Source organism: Molothrus aeneus, chromosome 23, assembly GCF_037042795.1.
Source record: "Molothrus aeneus isolate 106 chromosome 23, BPBGC_Maene_1.0, whole genome shotgun sequence".
Lineage (NCBI taxonomy): Eukaryota > Metazoa > Chordata > Aves > Passeriformes > Icteridae > Molothrus > Molothrus aeneus.
The window spans coordinates 5,943,094-5,966,825 of NC_089668.1; the positions used below are offsets into that span (position 1 = coordinate 5,943,094).

The 23,732-nt window shown below is 56.3% G+C and overlaps 1 protein-coding gene across 1 annotated transcript; it reads right to left on the bottom strand.

The window, feature by feature from the left end:
• Nucleotides 1-3,837: 3,837 nt before the first annotated feature.
• Nucleotides 3,838-19,824, bottom strand: SERINC2 (serine incorporator 2). Its single transcript, XM_066564719.1, has 10 exons — nucleotides 19,723-19,824; nucleotides 12,184-12,345; nucleotides 10,748-10,935; nucleotides 9,698-9,777; nucleotides 8,672-8,809; nucleotides 8,018-8,187; nucleotides 7,505-7,595; nucleotides 7,281-7,416; nucleotides 5,659-5,868; nucleotides 3,838-5,077 (listed from the first exon to the last, which is right to left on the bottom strand). Exons 1-10 carry the CDS (start codon nucleotides 19,759-19,761, stop codon nucleotides 4,939-4,941), a joined length of 1,353 nt encoding a protein of 450 aa, XP_066420816.1. The 5' UTR covers nucleotides 19,762-19,824; the 3' UTR covers nucleotides 3,838-4,938.
• Nucleotides 19,825-23,732: the final 3,908 nt, after the last annotated feature.

The following is a 23,732-nucleotide window of genomic DNA, read 5'->3' on the forward strand; positions in this document are numbered from 1 at the left end:
GCGGGGTCCCTGTGTCCCCTCCAAGGGTCCCCGTGTCCCCTCCAAGGGTCCCCGTGTCCCCTCTCGTGTCCCCTCGTTCCCCTCCCCGGGCAGGGCTCAGCCCCATCATCACCCCCAGGAGCCCCCGCCGGGCTCCTCCTCCCCTCAAACCCCTCCGGGCAGGGATTTTCCAGCCCAGCTCGGCTCGTTCCTCCCACGGCTTCAACCCCACCACCTCCAGCACCTCCAAGGAACATTTTGGGAAGGAGAAAAGCCCCGGGATATAAATCCCCCCCCACCACCCCACCCCAGGGGAGCAGCGCCCGCGGCCCCCGCGCTCTCTTTGGGGGCTGGGCAAGGGCTCAGCTCCACAATTAATTAATTATCCATGCCCTGTGCTCCGTCTGGGAGGCATTAACGGCTCCAGATGCGGATGGCGGAGCTCTGCGTGGCTCTGTAAACATGCTGCAAGCCCAATTTGGGTTTCCTCGGGTGCCTCATTTAAATGAATTATGTAAACGCTTTCCCCTCCTCTTTTGAGCGGGAGCCAGTCCGGCTGCTGCCCGATGTGTTAATCCCAGGAATAAAATAAAAAACAAGGGAGGCCATGCATTAGAGGGAATAAAAGATGCTGGGGAGCCCCTGGAAGAACAGGGATGGCCGGAGCCAGGGTGGTGCCTCTGTCCCCACCACCCAGACCTGGGTGGCACTGAGGGGTCCTCCCTTCTCATGGTGCCAAACACTTGGTGACCCCAGGAGGGTCCTGTGCCCAACCCTGGGGTTAAATCCCGTTTAATTCGGGAATGCAGGGGTCACAGCCACCTTCAGTGAGTGCTGCTTGGCTTTTCCTGGGCTCCCCAAAGTCACCCTGAACCGCCCCATCCATCCCTCTGGGGTGGCCCCCAGGGAGAGTAATTAAAACAATTAAAGCAATTAAAGCCACCTGAGGAGATAATGGGGGTGTCCCCGCTCTGATGCCACCCCAGGCTGGAGCTGTGGCTGGGGCAGGGACAGGCAGGGAGGGGACCCAGCCCACGGCAGCATTTTCTGCTGAGCTGGAGGTGGCAGATGTTCACTGATGAATTATTCACCCGGAAAATTATCATGGAAATAGAAGGGGTTGGGTTGGAAGGGATCTTAAAGCTCAGCCAGTTTTATTCCTTGCCATGGCAGGGACACCTCCCAGGTGCTCCAAACACCATCCAGCCTGGCCTTGGGCACTGCCAGGGCTCCAGGGGCAGCCACAGCTGCTCTGGGCACCCTGGCAGAGCCCAAACCTCTCCAACCAGGCCTTGCCAGGCTACAAACCCCCTGTGGCAAATGGCACTGGGGGCACCTGGAACCATGCAGGAAATCATTCTTTCCTTCCCTTTCTCCATTTGCTGCAATGGTTTTTGCTGCTGGTTTCCATCCTGGATTGAGGAATGGGAATGCCAGAGTGGTTTGGGTGGGAAGGGATCTTCAATGCCAGCTCATTGCAGCCCAGGGCCACCTCCCACTGTGCCAGGTGCTGCCAGCCCCAATGTCCAGCCTGGCCTTGGGCACTGCCAGGGCTCCAGGGGCAGCCACAGCTGCTCTGGCAATTCCAGCCCAGCCCCTGCCCACCCTGCCAGGGAACAATTCCCAATTCCCAAGATCCCATCCAGCCCTGCCCTCTGCCACTGGCAGCCATTCCCTGCCTCCTGTCCCTCCATCCTTGGCCCCAGTCCCTCTGCAGCTCTCCTGGAGCCCCTTCAGGCCCTGCAAGGGCTCTGAGCTCTCCCTGCAGCCTTCTCCTCTCCAGGGGAGCACCCCCAGCTCCCCCAGAAATGCTGCAGCTGCTGCTGCTTGTGGGGACTTTCCCCTTTGGAGGTGACAGTCACCAGATGAAGGAAGTTTTCAGTCCCTCATGGCTCTGTGCCCATGTCCCTCTCCCAGATCTCTCGTGGTTCCTCCCTTTTCCATCAGCCCTGTGGTGCCCAGCCCAGCTGGGGTACCCCAGGGCAGTTGTGGGCACCAGGGCCTGGGTGCCACCTCCAGGGGCCATGGGACACTCCCGCAGCCTCTGCCTGACCGGCTGAGCTCAGGGTGCTGCCCAGGGAGCTGCTTCCCTCCCCCCTGCAGAACACAGCGTGTCTGGGCTGTGGATTGCACTGCTGAGAGGCAAATGCAGAACAGCCACAACTCTGTGTGGAGTTCAGAGCAGTCCCAGAGAGGGAAATGGGGCTCAGACTGCCCATGAGTCCCACTCACATCATGCTTAGTTCTGGGGCATTTTGTGCCATCAATCCATCTTTTTTTTTTTCTTTTTTCTTTTTTTTTTTTTCTTCTTTTTTTCTTTTTTTTTTTTTTTTATTTTTATTTATTCCCAAAATACAGCCAGGAAGGCAAAAGCAGCCAGGCCTCCCTGTGGCTGGAGCTCCTGGGGTGCCTTGCACAGCTCTGGATTAGTTGGGCAGATAAATCCAGATGGATGGGTCAGATGGCACTGGGAACAACCTGCCCTGCTGGAATCCCAAACCCAGGGAAGGCACAGGCAGCACAGCCAGGGTCACCCCAGTGCCCTGCCTCGCTTTTCTGGCTCGTTTTGGGGTGCACAGGGCCTGGCACTGGGGTGGAGCTGCCAGGGGGCAAAGAACATTGTCCTGGAAAGAAATGGTGGAGGGAGGCGTGATGGGGAAATAAATCTGGCAATGCCATCCCTGCCAGAACCTTCCCTGCAGGGACACAGGGTGCAGGGACACATGGGTACAGGGTGTAGGGTGCAGGGTGAAGGGACACAGGGGTGTAGGGTGCAGGGTGTAGGGACACATGGGTGTAGGGTGTTGGGTGCAGGGTGTAGGGACACAGGGGTGTAGGGTGAAGGGTGCAGGGTGACACGGGTGCAGGGTGAAAGGTGCAGAGGGTAGGGTGTGGGATGAGGGTTACAGGGAGCAGGATGGGGTCCCTGGGTGCAAACTGGGAGTCCCTGGGTTCTGGATGGGATCACTGGGTGCAGGATGGGGTCCCTGGGTGCAGGATGGGATTAGTGGGTGCAGACTGGGAGTCCCTGAGTGCAGGATGGGGTCATTGGGTGCAAGACTGGGAGTAATTTGGTGCAGACTGGGGGTCACTGGACGCAGGATGGGATCACAGGGAGCAGTATGGGGTCCCTGGATGCCAGATGGGGTCCCTGGTTGTAGGATGGAGTCGCAGGGAGCAGGATGGGGTCCCTGGTTGTAGGATGGAGTCGCAGGGAGCAGGATGGGGTCCCTGGGTGCCGGATGGGGTCCCTGGTTGTAGGATGAAGTCGCAGGGAGCAGGATGGGGTCCCTGGTTGTAGGATGGAGTCGCAGGGAGCAGGATGGGGTCCCTGAGTGCCGCTCGGTGCCGCTGTCGCTCCGCGGGCTCGCAGCGCCATCGCGCGGCTGGAGCCGCCCCGCACGGGAACGGGAATGGGAACGGGAACGGGACTGGGAACGGGAATGGGACTGGGAACCAGAATGAGATTGGGGCGCCCCAGGACGGGCTGCACGGTGGGCAGCGGGCACTGCCCGGCCCCGCGGCTCCGAGGGCAGCTCCCACCTGCACCAGTGCCCGCACCTCCTGCCAGGGCCAGCCCCTGCTCTGTGCCCCAGCACTGTGAGTGCCCCGCACGGAGCTCGCCCCATCCCCTGTGCCCAGCCCCGGGCATGGTCTGTACCCCACCTTGTGCACCCCCTTTGCTCACCACCACCACGGCTCTCGGGGTGTCACAGGCTGGCAGGGGGGTCCAGGGCTCCCAAAGCGATGCCAGCCCTGCCAGCTGTGCCCCCACCCTGCCGTCGGGTCAGTTTAAAACATCCCACTCCCTCCTCCTTCCAGGCACCCACCCACCAGGAAAGACTCCAAACAGCCAAACCCAAATAAACCGTGTTTATTCCAAATGAGACTTGACTAACGAGGCAAAGAGCTGGGGCCAGGCCTGTGGGACCCTGAGCTGTGCCCCACAGGGGACAGGGAGCTGTGACACTGAGCTGTGACACTGAGCTGTGCCCCACAGAGGACAGGAGCTGTGACACTGAGCTGTGCTCCACAGGGGACAGGGAGCTGTGACACTGAGCTGTGCCCTGCAGAGAACAGGGAGCTGTGACACTGAGCTGTGCTCCACAGGGGACAGGGAGTGGTGACACTGAGCTGTGCCCCACAGAGCTCAGGGAGCTGTGACAGTGAGCTGTGCCCCACAGGGGACAGGGAGCTGTGACACTGAGCTGTGACACTGAGCTGTGACACTGAGCTGTGACACTGAGCTGTGCCCCACAGAGCTCAGGGAGCTGTGACACTGAGCTGTGCCCCACAGAGGACAGGGAGCTGTGACACTGAGCTGTGACAGTGAGCTGTGCCCCACAGGGGACAGGGAGCTGTGACACTGAGCTGTGACACTGAGCTGTGACAGGGAGCTGTGACACTGAGCTGTGACAGGGAACTGTGACACTGAGCTGTGCTCCTGCTGGGACAGCCCCGGGCAGCTGGGGCCACCACCGAGGCTGGCACAGCAGGACCTCTGCCCCCAGCCACGAGTCCCCCTGGAGTTTCCCTCCAGGCTCTTTGGGGACACAACACCGGCCAGGGCCTGGGTCCTGGGACCCCGCCAGACCCCAGAGACCCCAAAAGGCACCAACAGGGACCCATCCCTGACGGGGCACCGGCAGCTGGGGAGAACCAAACCCTCCCAAGGCAAGGCAGTGGTGTCTGCAGGGCAGAGAGGGTCTGGAGGCACTGCCCAAGGCACTACACAAACTCGGAGATGATGAGAGCTTTAAAACCACCCTCAGGTATCTCTCAGCCCTTAATTTTCTCTGCTTGGCACTTCATCCTTTTCAAATTAAAACTAAAGAGCTGCAAGAAGGCACAACCCAGCACAGCAGCTCCAGTGTGCAGAGCGGAGGCTGAGGCAGAGCTGGGGCTGTCCCCAGCCTCGAGGGACAGAGCCACGATGGCAGCAGCACGGCCAGGGCCACCTCAGCTGAAGTCCCGGTCCGGCAGCAGCAGCGGAGCCACCAAGGTCCAGAGGTAGAGCAGGAGCCCGGCCCAGCTGGAGCAGATCTTCACCCACACGGCCGTCCAGGGGCTGCTCAGCGCCTGCAGCCTCTCGTCCGGCCTGAAACAGCCACAGGAGGGTGGCACCCACTGCTGTGACACCCTGACGGTGCCCCAGAGGGACAGGTCCCCCCAGGGAACACCGGGGTGCCCCATGGCCACTGCCACCTCAGGGTGTGACCCCAACACTGGAGCCATCCCAGGGTGTGACCCCACTGCTGTGGCCACCCCGGGTGTGACCCCAATGCTGCAGCCACCCCAGGGTGTGACCCCAACACTGGAGCCACCCCACGGTGTGACCCCACTGCTTCAGCCACCCCGGGTGTGACCCCAATGCTGCAGCCAGCCCAGGTGCGACCCCACCACTGCAGCCACCCCAAGTGACCCCACTGCTTCAGCCACCCCGGGTGTGACCCCAGCACTGCGGCCTCGGTCCCTGCTCCCCCTCCTCCCAAGGGATCCCGGGCTGCAGCAGAGGACGCTGGCAGGCCCAGGCACAACACAACCCTAATAATAATTAATGCCGCTAAGGGAGCACGTCCAGCAGCCTCACACACCTCAGCAGTGCCCAGCACACGGCACCCCGCGAGGAGGGGACCTGCAGGAACAGGGACAGCCCTGGGTGCCCACGGCAGCTCTCACCTGTACCAGTTGGTGAGGGTCATCATGATGTAGAGGGCGGCGAGGAGGAGGCAGAGGTGGAAGAAGCTGTAGTTGTAGGAGACGCCGTCCTGCTCGTTGTCGTAGGCGCGGTGCGCTCCGCCCTCCTCCGCCGCGCCCGGCCCGGCCCCGGCCCCGCTCTCCTCCGTCAGCATCAGCTTGTTCACCTGCGGGTGGTCCGAGCAGCGCAGGCTGCGGGCACAGCGGCAGCGGGGTCAGCACCACTGCCCCCATGGCGGGGCCGCTGTGCCCGGGGCAGTTTGGGGGGTTGGAGGCTGTGGGGAAACCCTAAAAACTCTGCCTGTGGCCCTTAGCCATCTCTGCAGCTCTCCTGGAGCCCCTTTGGGTATGGGACAGGGCAGTTTGGGGTAGGCAGGTTGTGGGGAACCCCAAAATCTCTGTCACCCTGGTCCAAAGCCTGTCGCAGACATCTTTTATGGAAAATCCTTTCCTTAGGATTTTTCCTCCTGAGAAGCTGAGAGGCCTCAGGAACAAAATGTAACCAATGGTTATCTGCTGCTGTGGAATGCAACAGGGGCATCTGGGATTGGGCTCATGTGGTTGTTTCTAATTAATGGCCAATCACAGCCCAGCTGGCTCAGACTCTCTGTCCAAGACACAAACCTTTGTTATCATTCTTGGCTATTCTATCCTTAGCTGGCCTTCTGATGAAATCCTTTCTTCTATTCTTTTAGTATAGTTTTAATATAATATATATCATAAAATAATAAATCAGCCTTCTGAAACATGGAGTCAGATCCTCGTCTCTTCCCTCATCCTGGGACCCCTGTGAACACCATCACAAAAGCCTCTCTCCAGCTCGCTCAGAGCTCCTTTGGGCACTGAAGGCTGACTGGAACCTCCAGATCAACAAAGAGAATGAAGGGCGAGGTTTTGACCCTGGGTATAACAGCCCCAGGCTCCAGTGTGGAATGGGGGGCACTCCAGGAAAGGCCCTGGGGGTGCTGCTGGGCACTGGGGAACACGAGGCAGCAGCGAGTCCCTGCTACAGAGGGTGAGAGGTGTCCTGGGCTGGACAGGCAAAGCTCTGTCTGCAGGTTGAGGGGTGGCATCCAGTGATCTGCTCTGATAAGGCCACCCCATGGCAGGGGTTCTGTCCTTGGGGCCACCCCCAGGACAGGCAGAGCCCTTTGGGGCTCTGGAGAAACCCTAAAACTGTGACTGTGGTCAGGCCTGTGTCCCTGGGGACAGGGATGGCTGGACAAAGAGCCTTTGGTGACAAAACCCCCGGGCCAAGGTGTCACCTCCCCTCCAGAGACCCCTCCCATGGCTCTGGCTCGGGGCTGGGGCTGTTTGTGGGCCAGGGGGATGTGAGGGGCAGCAAGGACAAAAGCCATAAACCTGCAGCCCCTGCCAGCCTCCCCAGGGAGGCCAAGGGAGAAGCAAAGTGCAGCCCCTGCCAGGAAAGTTCCTCCTGTGGGGCCTCCAGAGGCGCTGCCCGAGCCCAGGGCACAAAGGCCGGGCTGCCTGTGGCCCTGCCAGCCCTGCCCAGCCCTTGGCCGTGTGTCCTGCAGGCTGTGGCCCTGCGGCTGCACGCGCCCAGGGGACAGGGCAGTCCCCAGGGACACACACCAAGTGCTCACCTGATGAAGAGGGTGCAGAGGATGAAGATCACCAGCCCCACGATGCTCGGGGCGTCCCACCAGGTTGTCAGGGGCTCGGTGGCCGTGGCTGAGCCAGTGCTGTTCCTCAGCAGCAGCGTGGGGTTACAGCGCTGGCCTGGGGGGACACAGAGGGACAGAGCCCACTGCAGTGAGTGCTCCTGCCCCAGCCATCCCTCCCCAAAGCCCAGGCAGGTCTGGCTTACTTGGCACGTTGGCCAGGGCGGCCCAGGTGATGTAGATGGTGTAGAGGGTGATGAGGGATGCCTGCAGCAGCCCCGAGTGTGGCTGAGCCTCCTGCAAACACAACAGTGGGTGCTGGGGGTGCTCCTGTACCCCGGGGTGACACAGCCCCAGCTGCTCCTGTACCCCGGGGTGACACAGCCCCAGCCCCGTTGGTGCTCCTGTACCCCGGGGTGGCACAGCCCTGGGTGCTCCTGTACCCTGGGTGACACAGCCCTGGGTGCTCCTGTAACCCGGGGTGGCACAGCCCTGGGTGCTCCTGTACCCTGGGTGACACAGCCCTGGGTGCTCCTGTACCTCGAGGTGACACAGTCCCAGCTGTGGGGTGCTCCTGTACCCTGGAGTGACTCAGCCCCAGCTGCTCCTGTACCCTGGGTGACACAGCCCCAGCCCCCTTGGTGCTCCTGTACCCCAGGGTGACACAGCCCTGAGTGCTCCTGTACCCCAGGGTGACCCAGTGCTCCCCACGGCCTCACCTGGATCTTGGGCAGGATGGACACGATCGAGACAATGAGGCAGAGGATGAGGTTGATGCTGATGAAGGCCTTGCCCTCCGTGCAGCCCTCGGGCTTGGTGTAGTAGACGTAGAGCAGCACAATGGCCGCGATGGAGGCGGCGTAGAAGATGAAGGTGACAGTGCAGAGGGCTGGGGGAGGACACCAAAGAGGCTGGAGCAGTGTCACAGACATCTTTTATGAAAAATCCTTTCCTTAGGATTTTTCCTCCTGAGAAGCTGAGAGGCCTCAGGAACAAAATGTACCCAATGGTTATCTGCTGCTGTGGAATGCAACAGGTGCATCTGGGATTGGCTCATGTGGTTGTTTCTGATTAATGGCCAATCACAGTCAGCTGGCTGAGACAGAGAGTCCGAGCCACAAACCTTTGTTATCATTGTTTCTTTCTTTTTCTTTTCTTAGCCAGCCTTCTGATGAAATCTTTTCTTCTATTCTTTTAGTATAGTTTTAATATAATATATATCATAAAATAATAAATCAGCCTTCTGAAACATGGAGTCAGATCCTCATCTCTTCCCTCATCCAAGATCCCTGCGAACACGGTCACAGAGCAGAGCCCCCAGCCCGGCCCTGGGATGATCTGAGCCCCAGGGCACGGGTGCCCAGCAGACCCACCTGCGTACCAGCCCTTGGCACTGCCCTGCTCCGCGTTGTGCAGCCACCGCTGGCTCCAGGAGTGCGCCAGGTCGATGAGCAGCACCAGCTGGATGAGGATGAACAGGAAGGAGCCGACCACACCGAAGTAAAACCAGACTTGAGGGGAGGAGAAAACCATGGAAGAAGGTTTTGAATTAAGACCTTAGAATCGACAAGACTTTTTCGAACAATGAGTTGTAACTATTGTCAGGTGTAATTTATGCCCTTTCAACTGACTAGACTTTCACAGCATTAAATTGCTTGTGTTGTAATATAGCAATGCTTAGTGCAAGCAAGAAAAGGTTTTAAGCAGGTAAAAAGCAGAAATATTATAGTAAAGCTACGAAACGCAAGTAATAAATGACACAATTATGAAAGTTTCTTCTTAGGTGAACAGAGAGGGGGAATTGTGGGAATCCGCAAAATTACAGGGTTTTGGGAAAGCTGCAAAAGGCAGGCCTCAGAGACAGCAGAACTGTGATTAGAGCTAAGCAGCAGCCATGAGAGGTCAGCAGAAAATTATATAAACTGTAGAAAAGCAAGGACAAATAGAACAATGGTCTGTGTATTAATGCTTGTCTAGAATAACTCTCTAAGCTACAGAAAAGTTTATCTAGCAAGATATTAGCAATGTTGAAGCTTAATAATGGAGCTCTGTGCATTGTGTTTTAAGGCTCACAAGCAGGTATTGTATTCGAAATAAGCAAGCATTGCTTTAACCAAAGGTACCTGTGCTTATAGTGGTTGGATAGAACTACTGTCAATGTGCTTTTGCTTTGTATGATTTGTCAAAAAACTTATAAAGTGAGTTGTAACATTAAATTCTTGATCTGCTGCCTGAGATGTGAGCTGCTGGCATCTTCCCATTGTCATAATCATGTAATGAGACTGATGCTGGAAAATAAAACAGCTCAAGGCACATTCACAGCAGCCCCGCCCCGTTTGTGATTTGTACACAGCCCCCAGCCAGCATCAGTGCCCAGGAGGGCACGGGCAGCTCCTCACCTGAGGTGAAGGCACCGTCAGGGATGTAGAAGGCGCCCACTGTGATCCCCACCAGCACCAGGAACTTGAAGAACCAGAAGCTGTGGGAGGAGAGAGAAGGCACGGTGTGCACGTGGCAGGGACAGGAATGGGGGTCCTGCCTGTCCCCACCCCAGGCTGTTGGTTAGAAGTGGAAATAGGATGGGGGTGGAGAGGCTTGCTAGGGTTACGAGTATGAATGTGTTTAGGACTAGTGAGAGGTCCATTACTTCCACTTGGATTTGCACCAAGATGAGTGGCTCCTAAAACCATTGGATTCCTATTATCCTTTGAAAGTAAGGAGACTGAGGTTTTATACTTGTTCCAGATTGCAATGCAGGATGTTTTCTATTACCATCTGTATGGCAGATTATCTTTTGTCAAGTGGGCAGTTTGCCTTATCTCTCTGAGTGACCACAATCACTCCTCCCTCCAGGGACACACCTGCTGATAACAACGATGGAATGTCCCTGCATGGCTGATAAGAACTACAGCATCCCATTGGCAGATGGGAGCCCAGAGGGAGGAGCCAAGCATTCCTACCCGGATAGAATCTGGAGATTCTGGAACACCAGCACGGCTTCTGCACTGGATTGCCCAGAGGAACAGCAGCTGCCTCTTGCCCTGGATCTGCAGAGGCAGAGACTGCACCTTTCTCCAGGATCCCTGCTCCAGCAGAACCAGCCCTGGCACTGCAGGAGGGCTGAGCCACAATTCCAATGGTTCTGCTGCCACCAGCCTGACCCACAGGGTGTCAGGCTGGGTTCTGACTCTGGCACTGTTGCTTTAGTTCACTGCATTCTTTATTTGATCCTTTTTTTTCCTTCCCTATTAAAGAACTGTTATTTCCTGCTCCCATATTTTTGCCTGAGAACCCCTTAATTTAAAATTTATAGCAATTCAGAGGGGTGGGGAGGGTTTGCATTCTCCATTTCAGGGGAGGCTCCTGCCTTCCTCAGCAGACTCCTGTCTCTCCAAACCAAGACAATACTCAGATACAAGCGCTATCCTTTGGTGTCCTCCTGCACTCACCCGTTCTGCAGGGCGGCCCGCGGGTCCTTGCTGCTGCGCACGCACACCATGAGCACGGCAAAGAGGCAGAAGAAGGCGGCCATGGCGAAGCCCATGCGATACACGGCCTTGTGGCCCAGGAAGCTGCTGCAGTCCACCTTGGTCTGGACCCCCAGCACTGAGCCACTGCCTTCACAGAAACCAGGGAGCTGAAACAGGGATGGGAGCGTGAGCATCACCTCAGCACGTCCTGTGGGAAGTGGTGTTGTGGGAAGGTCTGGATTGGAGATCTACTGGTTGGACTAAAGATCAGCTTCTCCACTGTGAAGCGGCCTCAGCTGTGGCTGCCCCTGGACCTCTGGAAGTGTCCCAGGCCAGGTTGGACAGTGTAGCCACATTTCTCCTCACAGAGAAAAGCAAAGCACAATTCTTCCCAAAGATATTTCTGGGTTTCACATTCTCTGAACCTCAGAGAAAGGAAAAACAATTCTTATCTCACTGACTGCTCCTGTGTTGTTCACAAGTGGAATGCATTGTGGAAGATTGTTTACCTGAAGGGAATTGGTGATTGGATTCTGCTGTGAGTGCTGTGATTCACTGACCCCCCACTGGATCCAGGTGTGTGTGTGGGGACTGTCAGCTGACAGTCATGACATTTTGGGCAGTTGTGTGCAGAGTTGAGTGCTTGGCAGATTCAGTTTAGATGTAATGTAATATAGATGTAATATAGTATAGAATAATATAGTAAAATAATTAATTAGCCTTCTGATAAGATGGAGTCCTCCTCGTCATTTCTCCCTTCATCAGGGGCAAAAATATCTATGCTAGGACAGGGCTTGGAGCAGCCTGGGACAGTGGAAGGTGTCCCTGCCCATGGCAGGGGGTGGAAGGGCTTTGAGTTCCTTTCAACCCAAACCATTCTGTGATTCCACACCCACCACGAGCCCTGGTGCCACCAAGGATGGGCCAGACCATGACTGCTCCAATGCCGCTTGCCTGAGGTGACACAGATAAAGCCACCCAGCCGGTCAGTGGAAAGCTGGCATGAACCAGCTCGTCCCTGCAGCCCAACTCAGCTGGCAGAGCTCTGCTCCTCCACCTGAAGTCCCTCCTCCATAACGTGCATCAGTGGAACCCCAAGTCATCAGCTGAACCCCCCAAAAAAAAAAGTTGAACCCCAACGTGCATCCCCCAAGTCACCAGATGAACCCCAAAAACGGGATGTAGGAAACTTTCCTGGGAGACATCTGGGAAAACTAAAAATTGCATTAAATGATCGCACTGCGTTTTCCTCTCCATGGAAAACCAGGGCTGATAATGCCTGCTCCCAGTGAGATGCTCAGAAAAAAGAGGAACAAAAGCACATCATGACCCAAAAATTCACCTTTTTGACTCAGCCCCAAGTCCCCACCACAAGCTGGGTCGTTTCTTCCCAGCGACCTCCAGGAGTTCTTTACCTTGTGCAACTCCTTCTCCACGCCCGGGATTATCATGATGATGGACACAAGGGTGCCAAGGAAGAGGAAGAAGGTGAAGAGGAGGCGGGAGATGGTGGAGTTCTTGGCCGAGGGGCAGCAGCCACAGAGCAGGCAGGGGGCAGAGCCACAGAGACACGACACCTGCAAGGAGAGCAGTGATGAGGGGAGAAACTTGCCCCAAAATACATGCCCAGTTTGATCCTTAAGGAGATCAGCCTAGGAATCCACACTGCTGCCTGGAGCTACTCACACCACAACCCACAGCGCACAGGACCTCATGGAAATGGCACCAAATTCCCCAAAATGTTGCTGAAAACCAAAAGAGCTGCAGGAACAGCCAATGGAAAATGACATCCAGAGTCTGGAGATACCCCCATGTTTTTTGCTCCATGCAAGGACATGGTCAAAGCAAGCCCTGCCCTACAGGAGCCTCCTTTTTGTATAAAAATGAGGTTTCCAAGACAATTTCAGGCTGCCCTTTCAGTCAAATCCAGGATGGGTGATATTGGTATCAGCACCATGGGGGAAGCAACTCATCCTGCCGTCCTTCCCGTCTGCAAAGGCCACTTGACAGGTGGGGAAACTGAGGCACAGCATCCCCAAGAGTCCCCTGGCACCCCAAATCCAGCACAGGCAGTGCTGCCAGGTGCACCCCATTCCAGAGACTCCCATTGCTGTCCCGGAGCAGGGAAATCCTGGCTGAGGAAACCCAAACTCACTGATACCAAAACATTGGTGGGAGTTTGCTGTGCAGGGACAGTGCAGGATAAACCTTGGAACAGCTCCTCCTCTCCTGGACTTCAGCAGAGCAGGCAGGGGAAGGGCTCTGCTCTCTCCTCTGTTGAGGGATGTGCACGAGTTGTGTGTTTATTATGGCCACGTGCTTCCAAATCAGGGCCTGCGCTTGGTGTTAATTAAAGATGGCTCGGTATTGACTCGAATCTACATTTCTCATTGTTGGAATCAGCATAAAAAAAGGACATGGCAAAAAACAAAACCTGATGTGGAGCTGCTGCGTGTGGCTCCCTCAGCACAAGTGACCACTTTGATGCCCCCAAATCACCAAAGGTGGCTTTCAATATTTTTTAAGCATAAGCACACCATTATTTGTGAAAAATCCACTCCTTCTTGACTTGTTCCTCTTATCTCATGCCAGCCCCACATCCCTGCCCCATGAACATCTGTGTTGAGTTGATGGTACCCACAGGAGCTGGGGTGGGAGTGAGACCCGAGGTATCCCATGGGAACTCTCATCCTGCCCCTGCAGGAGCTGCTCAGAGGCATCACATCATGTTTTCAACTTGGAAGCATGGGAAAATGGCTTTCAATTAGAGACTGCTTCACTTCAGCCTCATTAAATGCACCACGTGCACCAGAGTGCATTAAAATGCACCAGCATTACTGTATTTCCCTTCAAATTAAAAAAGAAATGCAGAGCAACAACAAAAATCCCTTTAAATGCAGAATTACTGCATCATCTGATGCAGCAAAGCCCCTAAGTGCTCCATCCACACCCCCAGCTCCTCCTCATTCAGTGCTAACTGAAACAAAAAGCACCAGTCCCAGAATCAGCAGATCCTGACAGGAAAATCAGGAGGTTTGGTGCTGCTTAGGAAGGTGTGGATTTGGGGGTTCAGACCATCCCATCCCACCCCTGCCATGGCAGGGCCACCTCCCACTGTGCCAGGTGCTGCCAGCCCCAATGTCCAGCCTGGCCTTGGGCACTGCCAGGGCTCCAGGGGCAGCCACAGCTGCTCTGGGCACCCTGGCAGAGCCCAAACCTCTCCAACCAGGCCTTGCCAGGCTACAAACCCCCTGTGGCAAATGGCACTGGGGGCACCTGGAACCATCCAGGAAATCATTCTTTCCTTTCCTTTCTCCATTTGCTGCAATGGTTTTTGGTGCTGGTTTCCATCCTGGATTGAGGAATGGGAATGCCAGAGTGGTTTGGGTGGGAAGGGATCTTCAATGCCAGCTCATTGCAGCCCAGGGCCACCTCCCACTGTGCCAGGTGCTGCCAGCCCCAATGCCCAGCCTGGCCTTGGGCACTGCCAGGGCTCCAGGGGCAGCCACAGCTGCTCTGGCAATTCCAGCCCAGCCCCTCCCCACCCTGCCAGGGAACAATTCCCAATTGCCAAGATCCCATCCAGCCCTGCCCTCTGCCACTGGCAGCCATTCCCTGCCTCCTGTCCCTCCATCCTTGGCCCCAGTCCCTCTGCAGCTCTCCTGGAGCCCCTTCAGGCCCTGCAAGGGCTCTGAGCTCTCCCCGGAGCCTTCTCCTCTCCAGGGGAGCACCCCCAGCTCTCCCAGCCTGGCTCCAGAGGGGCTCCAGCCCTGCAGCAGCTCCGTGGGCTCCTCTGGATTCTCTCCAACAATCACAAGGGTTTTGGGAGCCTGCAGCATCCCTGGATGTTTGTTTTGCAGGATGACTCTCACATAGCCAAACTCCCTGGTTGTGTTTCAGGTTTCACAGGTCTTGCAGCCGCTGAGGTAACAGGATACAGCATCTCCATCCCACTGCTCTGCTCTGTCACACGGGAATCCTGTGGATTCCTTTCAGGATCATTCCCTCAAAGCTCCTTTGCAGTGAAGCTGAGGAACCCTTTGTGCCCCACACTGACCCCTCCAGCTGCCCAGGCACTCCTGATTCCAGTCTTTTTCTTTTAAAAACAATGGTTAGCAGCAAGGAACACACTCCCAGCAGTGCTGAGCACTCCGATTCTCCTTCCAAAGATTTTTAAAGCTGCCCCAAAATGTGAACACGGTGAAGAGACAAAGAGCAGGATGGAAAAAGCCAGCGAGGGAAGTGGCTGCAGCAGCAGGAGAGCGGGGGTTAATGAGGAAGTGTTGGTTTTCAGCTGCTGGTGGATGATTAAACTCTCCGGTTTCACCGGCGACTTCCTCCTTGAGTGCAGCTCACCTCAGTGGGGCTGGCATGTCAGGGCTGCTATCACCCCTCCTGCCCAGGGCAAGACAGCATGGAGAGAGCATGGGGACAAGGGATGTGACACATGAGCCCCAAATACACCCAGACAGCAACAGCACCCCAAAAACTGCGCCCCAAATACACCCATACAGAAACAGCACCCCAAAAACTGCGCCCCAAATACACCCATACAGAAACAGCACCACAAATACATCCATACAGAGACAGCACCACAAATACACCCAGACAGCAACAGCACCCCAGAAACTGCGCCCCAAATACACCCATACAGAAACAGCACCCCAGAAACTGCGCCCCAAATACACCCATACAGAAACAGCACCCCAAAAACTGCGCCCCAAATACACCCATACAGCAACAGCACCCCAAAAACTGCGCCCCAAATACACCCATACAGAAACAGCACCACAAATACATCCATACAGAGACAGCACCACAAATACACCCAGACAGCAACAGCACCCCAAAAACTGTGCCCCAAATACACCCATACAGCAACAGCACCCACAAACAGCACCACAAATACACCCACACAGCAACAACACCTCAAAACCAGCACCCTAAATACACCCATACAGCAACAGCACCCACAAACAGCATCCCAAATGCACCCATACAGCAACAGCACCCCAAAAACAGCACCCCAAATACACCCATACAGAAACAGCACCCCAAATACACCCATATAGCAACAGCACCCCAAAAACAGCACCCCAACAATTTCACCCCAACAGCACCCAAACTCTACCAGCCCAACTACACCAACACCAGCCCAACACAACTGATCAAACTACACCAATCCAACACCACCATCCCAAAAATATCATCCAGCAACATCACCCCAAACCCACCAGCCCAACACCACCACCTCAACACCAATCCAAACCCACCCACCTAACACCACACTAATAACACCAACCTATACCACCAGCACAATTACATCATCCCAACTCCACCACCACAACAGCCCAACCACACCAACATCAGATCAACTACAGCAACCCAACTACACCTGCCCAACACCGCCCCAACCACAGCCCAACTACACCAACACCAGCCCAACACAACTGACCAAACAACAACCAACAACAGCAACCCAAAAACAGCCACCCAACATCAGCCCAACAACGCTGACCCACACTACCAGCCACACTACACCACCCCAATGACATCCTCCCAACAACAGCCCAACTACACCAGCCCAACATCAGCCCAACAACTCCAGCCCAACACCAACCCCACTACACCACCCCAGCAATACCAACTCAAACATACCCACCCAACATCGCCCCAAACCACCCAGCCACACCACCAACCCAACTACACCACCCCAACAACAGCCCAACACATCCCACAAACTCCACCAGCCCAACATCAACCCAAAAACACCCACCCAACCCCACCACCCCAACAACAGCAGCCCAACTACACCAACCAACCTACACCAGCCCAACATCACCCCCAACAACTGCAACTCAAAAACACCCACCCAACATCACCCCAACGATGCTGACCCACACCACCAACCACACTACACCACCCCAGTTACATCATTGCAACAACAGCCCAACTCCAACCCAACACCAACCCAGCTACACCACCCCAGCAATAGCAACTCAAACATACCCACCCAACATCACCCCAAACCACCCAGCCACACCACCAACCCAACTACACCACCCCAACAACAGCCCAACTACACCAACACCAGCCCAACACAACCAAACTCCACCAACCCAACATCAACCTAAAAACACCCAGCCAACATCAGCCCAACTCTATCACCCCACACTCTCACCCCAACACCACCAACCCAAGAACACCAGCCCCACTATGTCACCCCAGTACCAACTCAAAAACACCCACCCAACAACACCCCTACACCACCAAGCCAACTACACCACCCCAGTTACATCACCCCCATCAACAGCAGCCCAACCACACCAACCAAACTACACCAGCCCAACAACATCAGCCCAACAACATCACCCCAAAAACATCCACCCAACATCACCCCAACAGCACTGACCCACAGCACCACCCCAACAACACCAACCCAACTACACCATCCCAATTACACCACCCCAATAACATCACTCCAGTTACACCACACCAACTATACCACCCCACTACAACCCAACTTCTACCCCACCCCAACTACACCATCCCAATAAAATCACCCCAACTACACCATCCCAGTTACACCACCCCTGCATCACCCCAGTTACACCACCCCAATAACATCACCCCAACTATACCACCCACTACAACCCAACTACACCATCCCAGTTACACCATCCCCACCACAACCCAACTATACCACCCCAGGTACACCATCCCACCACCACACCTCCAGCTGCCTTCACCCCAGCAGTCCCAGGTACACCCAGAGTGAGTCAACCCAAAGCGATGCTGAGCAGCCAGTGTTTGTCTGCTGCCAATCTAACGAGCAGCAGGTTAATCAGCACCATCCCACCCCATCCCCAGGTTAATCGGCACCATCCCACCCCATCCCCACAGCCTGGGGAGCTGGTGGCCTTCCTGCCTGGCAGGTGGCCTTGGATTGGTGCCACCAGGTTGAGTGTCCCCAGGGGGTGTCTAAGGACTGGCCAAGCCTCCAGGCTTTGCTCTGGCTGGGGCAGCCTTCAGCTGGTAACCCCAAGCCTGTCACCCAGAAAAGCAGCTCAGAATGACCACACTGCTCATGGCAGCCATGGGCAAAGCCTGGAGGACCACAGGAGGCAGGGACAGAGAAGTTCTCCTTTTGTGATTCAAGGTTTCACTCAGGAGCAGCTTGTATGGGAAAGCACTGAAGGAAGGCTTGGCAATCTCGTGGTGCTGTGACTCAAGGGATGCAGGCAGAGCAGAAGGAGTTAGTCAGGATGTTCTTGTTAAAAATAACAAAAAAAAAAAAAAAAAGGACTAAGGGGGTTGTTCAGTTTGGTTTGGGTTTTTTTCAGTGTTTTGGCTCTTCAGACCGGTGCTAGAACAACCCCACCAACCAGGCCCACTGGAAGGAACAACAAAATTAAGCAAAAGCTTCTTAAAAGTAATTATTTTTAATAATTACACAGACTAGGGGGAATGTTTCATTCAGTTTGGGGTTTTTTTCAGTGTTGTTCTTCAGCTCAGACCTGTACAAAACCAGCCCCTGCATCAACGACTTCCACAGGAAGGAACAGGAAAATTAAACCTATACAATGACTCTACTGTTACCACAGTCTGAGCCACAACAGTTTTTTGGGGGAAATAAATCCAGAATTCATATAGAAACCTCCACAGGCCTGCACTGGGGTAACTCCCTGCTTCCCCAATTCTCCATAAGGAGAAGTACAGGAATGTGTTACAGAGGGGGGGCCTTGCAGACCACCCCACCCCTCATTTCCAAACATCCTGTTCGTTAAACCTCCAGCACTCCGAGGGAAAGTTACAAAACAGGTCCCATTCCCAGGTTTCCAGGCCAGCAGCTCCCAGGCTGTTCCACAGCCCTGCCCTGGCTCTGTGCCCACAGGTGAGGCAGTGCCAGGGCAGGAAGTGCTGCTGTGGGCAGGTGCCTGCGTCACCCCAAGCACAGACTCCACGTCACAGGGCACAGCACCCTGAACACTCACCTGTGCCTGCCTTGGGCCATGGCACCCCAAATCACCTGCCCTGAGCCTGCCCTGGGCCATGGCACCCCAAATCACACACTGTGCTCCTGCCCTGGGCCATGGCACCCCAAATCACACAGCCTGTGCCTGTCCTGGACCATGGCACCCCAAATCACACACCCTGGGCCATGCCACCCCAAATCAGTTGCCCTGCACCTGCCCTGGGCCATGGCACCCCAAACACAGCCCCCTGCACCCCTGTCCCAGCTCCTTCTCTTCCTCCATCCCCACTTTGGGGCTCAGCAGAGGAGCCAGGCAGGACCCCCAGCCTCTCACTGCAGGGTGGGGCCAGGACACCCCCACTCCTCCAGGGCCAGCAGGACATGGCTGCTGTGGCTTCCCACCTCCCCCAGGTGTCCTGGGGTGCACCACCCACCCCATTCGCTCCCCATTCCCCTCACCGTGGGCCCCAGAGCTTTCTGGAGTGAGCTCTCTGTGTCTCCCATGGATACCCCGGCTGCAGTGGGACCCCCTGCCCTGAGAATCCCCCACACCTCCCCAGGCACCGAGGGATGCACCCCCTGAACCCCCCCACATCCAGGGGTGTAACCCCGGGTGTGCCCCACATCCACCTGGTACACAGGGGAGCATCCCCCGGGGGTCCCCTGCATCCCCCCGGTTACACAGGGCAGGGAGCATCCCCCGGGGGTCCCCCCATACCCAGGGGTGGCTCCTGCCGGGGATCCCCCATATCCCCTGCGTACACAGGGGTGCATCCCCCATGGGTACCCTGCATCACCCTCCCGGCATCCCTGGGACCCCTCCGCGCCCGGGTGTGGCGGGGCACATCCCCGGGGTGTCCCTCAGCCCCCGGGGTGTCCCTCAGCCCCCGGGGTGTCCCTGGACGCTCCTCGCCCGCCCTGGGCCGCGCCCGCCGCTGCGGCACCGCCAGCGCTCCCCCCGCTCCGGGCGGGCACTCACGCAGCTGAGCAGGGAGCAGACCCCGAGACAGGCCCCCATGGTGGTGCTGCCGCCGCTCCCGGTCCCGCTCCCGGTCCCCTCCGCCGCCGCCGCCGCTCTGGCTCCGCCCGGACCGGGAGCTCGGGGCGGCCGCGCCCGCTGCGCCTCCCCCGGGGCGGCCCCTACGGCAGCGGAGGGAGAGCGGGGGGGTTCGGGCCCTCTCCCGCCCGCAGGGGAGCCCCTCCATGGCTGCTGCATCCTCACCCCACCCTCCGCTCCACAGCCCTCTCTCGCCCTTTCATCGTCCTTCATCGCCCCTCTGTCCCCGGGTACCGCCGAGGGGACCCCACCCGCACCATGGGGACATGGCCAGGGCTGGGGGGATGGCCAGGAGACCTGTCTGGGCTGAAAACAGCCCGCGGGAAGGGGTCATGGAATTCCAGAAGGGTTTGGGTAGGAAGGGACCTGAAATCCCCTCCAGTGCCACCCCTGCCGTGGGGGACACACTGTGCCAGGTGCTGCCAGCCCCAATGTCCAGCCTGGCCTTGGGCACTGCCAGGGCTCCAGGGGCAGCCACAGCTGCTCTGGGCACCCTGGCAGAGCCCAAACCTCTCCAACCAGGCCTTGCCAGGCTACAAACCCCTGTGGCAAATGGCACTGGGGGCACCTGGAACCATCCAGAAAATCATTCTTTCCTTTCCTTTCTCCATTTGCTGCAATGGTTTTTGCTGCTGGTTTCCATCCTGGATTGAGGAATGGGAATGCCAGAGTGGTTTGGGTGGGAAGGGATCTTCAATGCCAGCTCATTGCAGCCCAGGGCCACCTCCCACTGTGCCAGGTGCTGCCAGCCCCAATGTCCAGCCTGGCCTTGGGCACTGCCAGGGCTCCAGGGGCAGCCACAGCTGCTCTGGCAATTCCAGCCCAGCCCCTGCCCACCCTGCCAGGGAACAATTCCCAATTCCCAAGATCCCACCCAGCCCTGCCCTCTGCCATTGGCAGCCATTCCCTGCCTCCTGTCCCTCCATCCTTGGCCCCAGTCCCTCTGCAGCTCTCCTGGAGCCCCTTCAGGCACTGGGAGGCTGACTGGAGCCTCGGGAAGTTCAACAAGGTGAAAGGACAAAGTAACAAAGTTTTGGCCCTGGGGAGAACAATCCCAGACTCCAATATGTGGTGGTGGGCACTCAGCTGGAAAAGAGCTCCAGGAAAGGCCCTGGGGGCAGCACAGGGCAGCAGCGAGTCCCTGCTGCCGAAGGTCAGAAGTGTCCTGGGCTGGTCAGGCCGAGGGAGGGGATCCTGTGGGCAGCACTGGTGAGGCCACCCCAGAGTGCTGTGTCCAGTTCTGGGCTCTCCAGAACGAGAGAGATGTGGGTGAGCAGGAGAGACTCCAGCAAAGGGCCATGAAGGTAATTAAGGGTCAGGAGTATCCCATGGAAAGGGTCTGGAGTATCTCATGTGTGAGGAAATGCTGGGAAGCTGGGGCTGATGGGCCTGGAGAGGGGTTTGGGGGATCTCACCAATGTATAGAAACACCCACTGCTCTACCCAGCCACTGGAGGAGTTTGTCAGGTTGGCTGAGCTTGGCTTCCCCTGGTCTGTCACCCTTAATGCCTGGAAATGCTTCCCAGGATTAGCTCCACCACCTTCCTGGGGACTGAGGAGAGGTTGATGTATCCACAGCTCCCTGGCTCCTCCCTGCCCTTCTGGAAGCGACATTTGGTTTCCTGCAGCCTTCCAGACTCTTCTCTCCATCCCCAGGAGCAGTGAAAGGTTGTTGAGAGCAGCTCACGATGCCACCAGTCCCACCCTCACCCCTCAGGATGTCCCAGCAGGACTGAAATGGTTTCAGTTTGCTGCAGCATGCCCTGGTCTGAACCCTCTCCCATGGAGGATCTGTCTGCCCTGGTGCAGCCTTTCCAGTGGGATCTCTGGGTTCTCTGGAACCTGAGGATGAGGCTGGCAAGGGGCAAAGGCTGCATTCCTTTTCTCTGCCCCAGCCATCCCCCACTATAGGATCCACAGAGAATGCCCTGATGAAGGCAGGAGTGATGAATCAGACTCCATCTTCTCAGAAGGCTAATTTATTACTTTATAATACTATAATTTATAATTTTAATTTATGTTATTTAATATTTAATTTCTATTATTTAATATTTATATTATACTATTTAAGTTAATTTATATTTTAATTTATAATTTATTATTTATATTTATTATTTTATAATACTATATTATATTAAAGAATACTAAACTATACTAAAGAATACAGAAAGGATACAGACAGAATGCTAAAAAGATAACAATGAAAACTCCTGACTCTCTCCAGAGTCCTGACACAGCTTGGCCCTGATTGGCCAAAGAGTGAAAACAACTCCCAGCAGAATCCAATGGAACAATCCCCTGTGGGTAAACAATCTCCAAACACATTCCACATGAGCACAGCACAGGAGAAGCAAATGAGAGAAGAATTGTTTTCCTTTTCTCTGAGGCTTCTCAGCATCCCAGGAGCCAAACCCTGGGTGAAGGGATTTTTTCAGAGAACGTGAATGCCACACCCCAGCTCACAGAGCAATGGATCTGTGTTTTACCTCATCTTGGCTTTTCCTCCTGCTGGAGCCCTTCTTGCTGGATTTGACACCACAGATTCCAGCTCCAGCATTCCCACCACCCCAGCCCACCCAGCAGCCTGGACCCACTCCCCTGCAGGGCCAGACCCGGGGCAGGGGGCTCAGGGTGGCACTGAGCAGGTTTTTCCTGCTCTTCCTGCCCAGCCAGAGCCTGGCTGCCCTCCCAGGGCAGTGAGTGCTCTGCCCTGCATAATTCAGGGCTGGGATAAACCGGGAGGTGCCAGCCCACATCCAGAGCCTAAATTTAGACAGAGGAGAAAGTCCATGAGTGTGTGACAGCAGCAGACTCGGGGGCACAGGGCTGGGGCCACATGTCCCCTCTGTCCTTGAAGAAGAGGAGGGTGTCACACTTCTTGCTCCAGAGGTAAAACTCCGGGGTTTGGCCCCTGATCAGCAGTTGGCACAAACCAATGAAGGATTATCTGAGCCTCTGTGGGCTCCCAGAATCTGCTGGCAGGACACAGCCCTGCAACAGGAGAGGCCAGCACCCGAAAACTGCGCTCTGATCTCAGCTGCTCTCAGGTTTCTCCTTTCCGGAGGCGCTGGGCGGGCACATCCTGCCCCGGGCACGGGTCTGGCAGCGCCCCGGGACACACGGGGCTGGCTCTGACACAGCCCCGGCACGGCTCAGGGGGTCTGGCAGCTCCTTCTCCTCCTGGCCGGGTGTCAGAACCCTGTGACATCCGCAGCGGCAATGTCCTTCAGTCCCTGTCCCCTCGGAAGGACACGGGCGCCGGGCAGGTGTTTGTCCCCTCGCTCCTGCTGTCCTTGCAGGCACATGAGCTGGCTGGCACGCCAGGAGCAGGAATCCTTCCATGCACCCTGCAGGGACCGGTCCCGCCCCCGCCACTGTCCCCTGGTCCCTTTGATGGTGCCACCAGATGGCAGTGCCGGAGTGAGGCTCTGCCGGACACCGGGCACGGCCACCGGCAGGGAGAGGGGCCCAGCGGTGTCCCCCGCCAGAGGCCACCCTACTGCCACCAGCGCCAGCGTCAGCCCCTGCGACCGTGCTCACAGGGGGCTCAGGTTGAGGGAAGAGACGAGGATCTGACTCCATGTTTCAGAAGGCTTGATTTATTATTTTATGATATATATTATATTAAAACTATACTAAAAGAATAAAAGAAAGGATTTAATCAGAGGGCTAGCTAAGAATAGAATACAAAGGAATGATAACAAAGGCTCTGTCTTGGGCTCTCTGTCTGAGCCAGCTGACTGTGATTGGCCATTAATTAGAAACAACCAACATGGGCCAATCCCAGATGCCCCTGTTGCATTCCACAGCAGCAGATAACCATTGCTTACATTTTGTTCCTGAGGCCTCTCAGCTTCTCAGGAGGAAAAATCCTAAAGAAAGGATTTTTCATAAAAGATGTGTGCAACAAGCCCCCGGTGCCCCCGTGTCCA